We start from the raw sequence: 9,721 nt of genomic DNA, 5'->3' as shown, positions 1-9,721 counted from the left end.
ACCTCCAAAAAAAACAAACAAAAAAACCAACCTTGCAGCAGATTCAAACTGCCCTGCCTCTAGGACAGTGGTTCCCAAACTTGTTCCACGGCTTGTGCAGGGAAAGCCCCTGGCGGGCTGGGCCAGTTTGTTTACCTGCCGCGTCCACCGGTTGGGCCGATCGCGGCTCCTACTGGCCGCGGTTCACTGCTCCAGGCCAATGGGAGCTGCTGGAAGCGGTGGCCAGCACATCGGCCCACCAGGGGCTTTCCCTGCACAATCGGCGGAACAAGTTTGGGAACCACTGCTCTAGGAAGTGAACCCTATGTCAATAATCTTAACAACATTTCAGAACACACAGGGCCAGACTATAAGCTGGCCTAGGCCCATGGACTTCAACAGACCTTCATTGATTTGCATTAGCTGAGAGTTTTGCCCAGAATATCGTTGTATGTCTGTTTTTTAACCAGAAGATCAGCTCTTGCTTTTCATTCAGGATTCTGACCACAGACCTATTCAATCTTGTATAATAATAATGACACATAGACATGATCTGACTTGTCTGCAGTTTATTGCAAATGGTCACGCCCCAAGAAAATGGAACGCCCCATGAGTAGGAAAGGTAGGTAAATGGTGACAGTACAGCATATTCTACATCACAGAATGTTTTGCAGTGAATAGTTTGCTCTGTTGTCTTTACAATAAAGGCACAAATACATCCGGTGGAATCAGGTGCAACTAAAGGAGGATGGGGGATGAGTGGAATTGGTACCCACTTGTTTATGGTGAATGTTGGTTAGAGCCTGTCTTTGGATACCCAAAATAACAAACCTGCCTAATCATTCCTTAAGGGGAAGCCTGTCGTGTCTAGATAGCCACACAAACTTTGCTAACTCCTCAACTCAGCTGAAGATGGATTCTAATTTTTCCCCACATTGACCGCAACTCAGACCTATTTGTAAAGCACGCAAACAGGAGATGCAAGGCACAGTAAATACAATAGCACCCAAGAAAAATATAGCCATTTCGGACGAAGCGCTAGGAAAAGAGAAGGAAAGTTGAGTTTTATACACATTACCCCTTGACAGCCACAACAGCCAAAAATCTACAGCACACCCAGAGGGGCAGAGCTCTCCCTCCTCTAAATCAGCTCGCGGCTTACTGATATCCTCAAGTGATGCATCTCTTTACAGGGTCTTATCACATTTAATCAGTGGGTGCGTTTCAATTGACATGGACGTTTGGCTTAAGCCCGGCAGGTGTTGCTGCCAGGATGGCGTGTGGCTCCCTCCCTCCCTTCAGGGAAGAGGCGGTGGGGATCAGGTGGGGATTTGAGGGTGTGGGCTGTAAGGGATACAGTTCGTTTCTTTTCTGGATACCAGAGTTGGGTTAGGTGGGGTGTGCTGCTGCCATTTGAAGATAAAAAGATGCTTTTTTCTTTCTGGGGCCTGGCTCCAGTGCTCAGTACCCTCCTGAACCGGATTTGGAGGAGAAAGACGTGGTGCATCTCCGTACGACCGAGGAGGAACCGCCGCTGGAGCAGATGCCGCTGCTGCCGCCGCCGTAGATCCTTCCACTCCCAGAAGAGAAGCCACCGCCTCCAACGCTTCTGCCGCCGAATCCGCCGCCACAGACGACCCCTCCGCTTCCACTGAGTCCGCCGCCGAGTCCACCGCCACAGATGACCCCTCCGCTTCCGCCGCCGAGTACACCGCCACCGAACCCACCGCCACAGACGACGCCTCCGCTTCCGCCGCCATATCCACCGCCACAGATGACGCCTCCGCTTCCGCTGCCAAATCCACCCCCGATGCCTCCTCCGCCTCCACCAACGACAGCTGCAAGAGAAGCCCAGGGTCACCCCGTCAGCATAAGGGCAGCTCACAATCCCCAGGGAAACACAAACAACATAACATCAACGTGAAGACCACAAGCTACTTACAGACATTCACGTGAGACTGGCCTCTGGCTAGCCTGTGTAGGAAAAGGGACATAGGTCATTCATCCCGGAAAGCAGGTCATGCTTCCACAGAGCCCTGCTCATTTGAGAACTTCCCATCCTTCGTGCAAAGGACGTTGCTAAGTATTTATTTATTTCCCACTTATAATAGCTCCTAGCAAATCGGGAACTTGAAACCATTTGAAACACAAATCCCAACTGGCAATGCACCTACCTGGACTCTTCTCCTTCCAGCAGTTTCCTGTACATGGCGATCTCGATATCCAGGGCAAGTTTGACATTCAGCAGATCCTGGTACTCTTTCAATAAGTTAGCCAGATCCCCCTTGTCTTTCTGCAGGGCATGTTCAAGATCGTCCAGTTTTGTCCTAGCATCCTTGAGGGCCAACTCGCCCTTCTCCTCTGCTTCGGCGATGGCAGACTGTAGCTGTGCGATCTGAAAAAGAGGAAGGGCAATGTCTAAATTCCACTCTAGACCTGCTTCGTCATTGGATTCACCAAAGCTACATGTGGCTGGAAAACAGCCTGGGGCATTACCGAAAATTTCAATTTTTCATTCCCCCACCCCACTCCAAAAAAAGTACTGCCCCAAATCCAAAGTTTTGGGGTTTCAGCCAGAACTTTTTCACTGAAAACCTGAAAATTTCCAATAAAACTGGACACTTTCGGGAGGGGATATGACCAGTTTCCACCAGTCATCAGGGTGAGTATCCATGTTCTTGCTTTATAGCTAGGGAAGCTGAGCGGCAGAGAAGGGCAGTGACTTGCCCAAGGCCCTGTCTAGGGCTCAATTGCCCCAGTTGCCATGCAAAGAATAAGGAGAACTGACACACCTCTGGCCCCTACCCTTTACTCTCCTGCTTAGATTATGACTCCAGCTACAGGGGCTCCTCATCTGATACCCCTTGCTGCAGGCAAGTGGGTGGAGGACCAGAGAGCCCAACCCACCCCACCCCAGTAGTCATGGGCTGGAGTAGCTTCATGTGCCCACAAAGAAGAATACATTACTCCATGAAAAGGGAATGAACTAATTTACTCCTCATCCCAAAGTGAGAGGAGCGTTGCATCTGGCTGAGTCACAATTCAGTCTCTGGCCAGCAAAGCTACCAACCCCGATGTATTCAGCACAGGCTATGAAATCTATTACCGGGGCAGTCCTGGGGAACACCTCAGCTAGAACACCCCGAGTCAGGCATCTCCCGATTTCCTGTTCAGTCCTCTACCCACTGCACCATCCTTGTAGCTCATTTGCACGCAGTAATCTGACCCGGGACACCAAACTAGGCTGAGTGATTCGACGCCTATGATTTTCTAATTCACTGCAGAGGTTTTACTGGGGAAGTGTTTTCAAGGCAGTGTCAACCCCGGTTTCCACCCACCAGGCTGTCTCCACATTGTGTATGCATTAGCAGCCTAGTATGACTCAACAGCCCCCAGGAGAGCTTGGATCTCCATTCTCCACAGCACCCCCTATTACAAAGTGCTGAGAGATGGGGCCTGCCAAGGAGGCAGATGCATTCCAAGCACATGCTGGCTCTCAAAGATCTGCAAGTTTCACCGACTTCAACCAGCATCAGTGTCTTTAATCAGCAGATGCCACGCCTGCAGGCTGCAGACAGCTTCCAGAACTCTCCTGCTGCTGCTGGAATTCCAAGGGAATATTATCCCTGAGCCAGCCCTGTGCTGATACATATAAAAAGTTCCCGAGCCATACCTGCTTCTTCACACTTTCAATTTCAGACCGTATCCTCTGGACATTCCTTGTTAGCTCTTGGATCTCTATCTTGGTGTTGCGCAAGTTGTCCCCGTGTCTTCCAGCTGTGCTCTGCAGCTCTTCATACTGATGGGCAGAAATAAAACATTGAACCACATATCGCTGATACCTACAGAACACTTGGCAATTGTTTGGCAGCTGCTGTGCTGTGTCTGCTGCCCATCATACTAGCTTACAGTGTCTCTTTTAGGAGCCTACATAGATGCAGAGCTCTTTGGGTAATACAGTATGGTTCTCTGCAGTGTGAAGGCCCCATGACCCCATTCTACATCTTTGGTCCTATTCAGAATTCAGAACAAACATGAACCATGGATCCTCTTGGGTTGTATGTAAGAAGGGAGCTCCTGCCTGGAAGCCTATAGCTGTAAATATTTGCTTACTATGTGTAGTTCTTCCTTTGCAACTGAGCTGTATTTATGAATCAGCTGTGAGCGATATTTACCACCCACGTATCTTTAGCTGCTTGATTACTTACCCTAGACTGGTACCAAGCCTCTGCCTCAGCTCTGCTACTCCGAGCAATCTCCTCATATTGATTGCGGACTTCCTGAATGATGCCGTCCAGATCTAGAGTTCTGCTGTTATCCATGGATACAACCACTGACAAGTCACGACTTATCGTCTGCAACTGAGATATTTCCTGCAAGGCACCAAAACATTAGTCATCTCTTGCATGTATCTTTCATGCATGTTATTTCCCATCTCTGCCCCTTTTCCTATTCTCCAGTCTAAAGTCTACTATAGAGATCTGTTTGCTTCAATTTAGGACAAACATCGTCTGTCATAGAATAAACACAGCTGAGGAGGAGGAGGTCTTACAGAAATGAGGGTGTTGCAAAAAGGTCTTTGGCTTGTTTCTAAAGTCACAGCAATTATGAGAGCTGATTAAAATTCTTAAAGGAAAACCATTTTTTGGTCAAAAAAACCCCCCCAAAAACCCCAGCCTTGTCTCAAAAAGAAAACTTTTTGTGGCTACATTTCATTCTTCAGTTGAAACTGGAAAATGAAATATTTTGCCTTTTTTTCCCCCATTATACAAAAATAGAAAGGAAGGGGTGGGGAGAATGTGGCATATTCTACAAAAAGAGATGTAAAAAATGAGAAATCAGCTCTTTTTCAATAACTCCCAAACAGCAGCATTTTGGAAATTTGTTAGCAAAATTTCCCCCTGTTTCTCCACCAGCCCTGGTAATGAGACGGCATGTCCTCATTTCTGAACTACATGTGTACTCGGCTACTTATTTCAGAAAGCACTTGTAGGGTTGAAGCCAATGGGTGAAAACTTGGCCTAATTAAATTCAATGGCAAAAGTCGCATTGATTCATTAGGGCCAGGGTTTAACCCGATGTCTGTGACGTGCTGTACAATAAGTGCCAAGAATTCCTGAGGCCCTTCAATGGCAAAGCAGAGACTAGACCTGGTCCCCAGCCTTGCGTTCAGTCCATTTGTCTGTGGATACAATGATCAAACACGGTTGCTTAAAGTTAGGCCTCTAGATCCATATTTACGCTCCAAATAAATGGGCTGATTTTCAAAAGCGAGGAGCCCTTGCTGACTTCAGCAGAAGCTGAGGGTGCTTAGCAGCTCTGAAAATCTGGCATCCTAAAGGTGATTTCAGGTGCCTGGCATTTGGTTCCAGGTTAGAAATGGGTCAGTCTGTATCTGTATGGAGTCAGACAAATGTTTGCAGAAGGCAAAAAATCTTCCTCAGTTTCAAACCGTTCTAGCCATCACCCAAAAGAAACCCAACCCTCCTACCTAATCAAAGTCAAGCCTCTGTGGAAAGGACCGACATCACCCAATTACCGGCTGCTCAAGGGAAACGGAAGGCTCCTTACCTGCTCAAATACAAATCTCAGGAAGTTGATTTCGTCAGTCAGAGCTTGCACCCTTGTTTCCAACTCTACTTTAACCATGTAGGCATTATCCACATCCTGAAGGAAAGATCAGAGATACCGTGAATTGTTTAATCTCCCGTTGGGTATGGTTGAGCATGGCAGAAATAGCACCCTGTGTTCCCTATCAAGAAACAGCTGTTCTGCTGTTGGGCCTTCCAATGTAGCACTCAGAAAGGTGTGGAGAAAACAGGACCTTCAGGATTAGTTATTTTATTACCCATTGCAATAAAACCAAGGGGACATAGCCTAAAGTCATTCCTTTGCACCACTATTAAGGTTAAAATGTCCTTTCTTTCTTTCCTCTACTGCTTTCCCTTTACCAAATATCCCTTTGGAAAATTTTGTGGACTTTAAGTGTAGAAGCTGAAAACCGGACTTGTAAGGAACAAAAATGTGTTAATTTTCATCAGGCACTCAGATAGCACTGTGATGGGCACCATAGAAATACCTGCACAGGTATTTTTCTGGGCATCTGACAAATTCAGTTACCCAATCACAAGTGGATATTGGGTTGCAACACACAGGTGGTAGCAACTCGGGTGTTTTGGTGCAGGCCTGTGTCTAACTGGCATTTTTTTCCTTCTAATTATGATTTTCAATGGTTATATTTTCATTGAAGACAGAATCCCGTTGAACCCCTGTTTAAAGCTGCCCACCGCATTCTTTAGTTAGCATGGCCACTTACCTTCTTGAGCACCACGAATTCATTCTCAGCACTTGTGCGCCTGTTGATTTCTTCTTCGTACCTGTTTCAAAGTAAAGAGACAAGCTGGGTTTATTTGAGTTTTGCTGCTTCAGTTACCAGTAAAGAAAGGCTAGACTCAACTAAGGTTCAAAGCAAGTCTAATATCAAATAATCTAGATATTTAAATCAGAGCACCTGTCTAACTCTCTGTTCTCATCTCCTTCTCTTCCCCATTTTACTATACCAACAGTGTGCATCTAATTGACCCTTCATGTTTTATCGCCACTAACTCCTTCTTGCTAGCATGCAGATGGGATCCAATTCATCACTCCTACATCCTTTCCACCTTCAGATCCCTCCTCAAAACACACTTGTTCCTCGAGGTCCACAGCCCATCAGCCACCCTCTTAAGAAAAGAACTGCTGTAACACAACTGATTTACACCAGGATAAGAAAGAATATTAGAACTCAGGGCTTATTATATACCTATAAGCGGAATGGGGTGGGTTTTTTTCTTAAGTAGTGAATAAAAATGTTTCTCTGTTCTTGGGCTTTATCCTTCTTGTGATTTTCAAACCACAGATGGGAATTAGAAGTCCAATTCCCATTGACTACCCACGGCCAGGTGCCTCTCTGCCATTTGTGCCTTTGAAATTAGGCCATGTTGGGATTTTTAGCCATAATTGGTATCAAAGAGTTTATGCATGAGGAAAACTAGACCCTGCTGTTCACCACTGAAGGCACAGTAAATTGACCGATCGAGTTTGCTATAGCTGTAATATGTTTTAATTTAATTTAATGTTTTGTTTCTTACTCTGTTAATGAACTTACTTGCGCTTGTACTCCTCGACATACTGCTGCATGTTATCCAGTTCTGACTGCAGTTGTCCCTTCTGACTTTGGAGTCCATCTAGCTTCCTCCTCAAGGCTTGGATAAAATTCTCAAACAAGGGCGTTAAGTCCTTCTTAATAATTGTTCCGCCTTGCTGTTGTAAGAGGTCCCACTTGGTGACCAGAACTTTATTTTGTTGTTCCAAGTACTGGACCTGAAACCCAAAAAGCAGATGGATTAAGTATTCCCTATAATACTTGGAAGAGCGGCACTATTCAAGGATCCTGCTACATTGTGCAGACAGGAGAGTTCTTTCTCAGTTGAATGGTAATATCAAAGGTGGTCAAAGTCATCAAAGTTTGAAATGTTGATGAAATTTCAAGATATGGATGACATTTGGGGATTTGAAACCAAATAGCAGAAAATTTCAGTTGCATTTTCATGACATTTTCACCCTGTTTTGCAAAAGCTCTGAGCTCATTGAAATGTTTCAACTTTTTGAAAATTTTAGGAGAACAGATTTTTGCAAAACATTTCTGACCCTTTCCGCTCACTGCCCTCCAACCAGCACTTTGTAATATAGCTTAATTGTAATATTCCATCAAAACTCAGAATGGCAACCAAAAAGAATCTGAAAATAGTGAGCTCCATCACTGTAAACATTCTGGGGCAGACCTTGAGCTAGTGTAAACTGTCCTAGCTGCATTGAAGCTGAGGATCTGCCCCTATGAAAGCAAATTAGAAATCCTAGTTTTCCACTGTAAATGGGTCATTTGATAATCAAATTATATTCATAAAAAGGTAGCATTTGATAGGAGGCCACGTGGAAAGAGAAATTCACAGTAGTAAAACCAGCTAGTGAATGCTAAAGATGTTGTGATGACTTGAATGTGACTTTCTGGAGCATCCTACAGCTGAAAGTCAAAGAGTAGCTTGAGGTAGCTGAATCCATAGCAAGGCCCATGCAGGAGAAGCTTTAGATCTCTCTCTGTCTCTGGATGAGAAATTCTAGCCTATTCCTGATCACTGCTCAATTTTCCTTTCTTACCAAAACTGAGATGGAAATATAGAAACAACCCTTTCTGCAGTGCACAAAGCAGTTCAAAGTGCCCCTCTACTGCCCTGACTTCTCACCTTGTTGATTAAGGTTGCAAAGTTGTTGTTGAGGACCTTGATCTGCGCCGTCTCCTGAGTTTTCACTTGTTGGATATGGGGGTCAATCTCGATATTGATCGGTTGCAGGAGGCTTGGGTCAATTTGAACGGGCTGGATGCCTCCAGGCTGCAAAGGTCTGCCAGGTCCAAAGCCAGGTCCATAGCCAGGTCCAAAGCCGACCACTCCTCCTCCAAAGCCGCCCGCTCCTCCTCCAAAGCCACACGGTCCTCCTCCAAAGCCGCCCACTCCTCCTCCATAGCCGCCCGCGCCTCCTCCAAAGCCACACGGTCCTCCTCCATAGCCGCCCAACCCGACACCAATTCCACCACCAAAGCCACCACTTCTACACCCAAATCCTCCACCGTAAGAGCTCCCCACAGAAATCCTTGCACCTCCACCTAGATTATGCAAGCTCCTGCTGCCAAACCCTGCACAACGTCCGCCACCTCCATAGCCCCTGGAGGAGGTATAGGAGCTGTAGCTACTCCTGACTCTGCCTCCTCCACCTGCACCAATGGCAGAGCATGAGCTGTAGCTCCTTCTGCTGCCTCCAGTGGATGGAGTGCACGGCTGGAGATACATGGCTGCTCCTTCTAAACAGAGTAGAAGACGAAGAGGAGAAGAATCACCGTAGCTGTGGTGCAAGAAGATGAGTGCAGAGTGAAGGGAAGTGAGTCCCTCTGAATCCAGCACTGGGGATGCTCCCTTTTAGCTGCTTCGGGAGATGGGCTGGGTTTGCATGGGCGTGACAGAGGATATGATTTTATTGTGTTCTTGAGCTTGGTGTGGTTGACAGATTTTGATCTTCAATTGGCCAATGACCCTACCTAGGCACACGCCCCAGCAATGCAGAAGGGAAAAAACAAAACAAGAACAATGTCACATACGCCTCCTGGTAACTCTCGCTGACTAAGATGCCTTGCACTTTTTTAGGGTGTCTGAATTGATCTCTCTTTAAATGATGCAGTGAATCATTAATTTCCCCCTTATTCTGGATGGGTACCTTTTATCTGTAACTTTATCTGGAACTTGCCTCGTAAAGCCCCATGGCAGGCAAACGTTTTAGGGGATGCCAAATAATAGCACAGCTTTCACAATTCCCCACACACACACCTATGATTACACCCTAAATCTGCTTTCTCCATGGAAAATTGCCTTTGGCTTCTGAGAACCGGTTGCCCAATCCAAAGCGGGAGCTGAGCATATTGCAATTGGAGGAGGCTCTGCATCGTCTCATTAAAATAAGACTTTTACAAGAGAGGATGAATTTGGGCTTTTCACCCCTGAAGCTTCCTAAAAATCGCTTGTAATGGGAGCTTCTGTTACCCGTGACCTTAATTCCTGCAGAGGTGAATCCTAGAATCTGCAATCCTAGAATCTGCTGATTATCTGGTATCATGAATAACAAGTGCAGCAACATGGATGAGAAATGCAATGAT

The 9,721-nt window shown here is 46.2% G+C and overlaps 1 protein-coding gene across 1 annotated transcript; it reads right to left on the bottom strand.

Moving 5' to 3' along the window:
* Nucleotides 1–533: 533 nt before the first annotated feature.
* On the bottom strand, nucleotides 534–8,984 carry LOC102935672 (keratin, type II cytoskeletal 5). The gene is made up of 9 exons (XM_037883799.2): nucleotides 8,262–8,984; nucleotides 7,127–7,341; nucleotides 6,296–6,356; nucleotides 5,551–5,646; nucleotides 4,188–4,352; nucleotides 3,653–3,778; nucleotides 2,154–2,374; nucleotides 1,922–1,953; nucleotides 534–1,817 (listed from the first exon to the last, which is right to left on the bottom strand). Exons 1-9 carry the CDS (start codon nucleotides 8,862–8,864, stop codon nucleotides 1,441–1,443), a joined length of 1,896 nt encoding a protein of 631 aa, XP_037739727.1. The 5' UTR covers nucleotides 8,865–8,984; the 3' UTR covers nucleotides 534–1,440.
* Between the last annotated feature and the right edge of the window lie 737 nt (nucleotides 8,985–9,721).

This window comes from Chelonia mydas, chromosome 20, assembly GCF_015237465.2.
Source record: "Chelonia mydas isolate rCheMyd1 chromosome 20, rCheMyd1.pri.v2, whole genome shotgun sequence".
Classification (NCBI taxonomy): Eukaryota; Metazoa; Chordata; order Testudines; family Cheloniidae; genus Chelonia; species Chelonia mydas.
The sequence above is the reverse complement of the archived record's forward strand: the minus strand, read 5'-3'. Positions and strand labels throughout refer to the sequence as shown.

Excerpts from the sequence above, each read along its gene's own strand:
- LOC102935672 (XM_037883799.2), bottom strand. The coding sequence starts at position 8,864 with ATGTATCTCCAGCCGTGCACTCCATCCACTGGAGGCAGCAGAAGGAGC. Across the intron at positions 2,375-3,652 it reads TTGAAAGTGTGAAGAAGCAG|ATCGCACAGCTACAGTCTGC; the intron begins GTATGGCTCGGG and ends CCTCTTTTTCAG. Across the intron at positions 1,954-2,153 it reads CTGGAAGGAGAAGAGTCCAG|GCTAGCCAGAGGCCAGTCTC; the intron begins GTAGGTGCATTG and ends TTTCCTACACAG.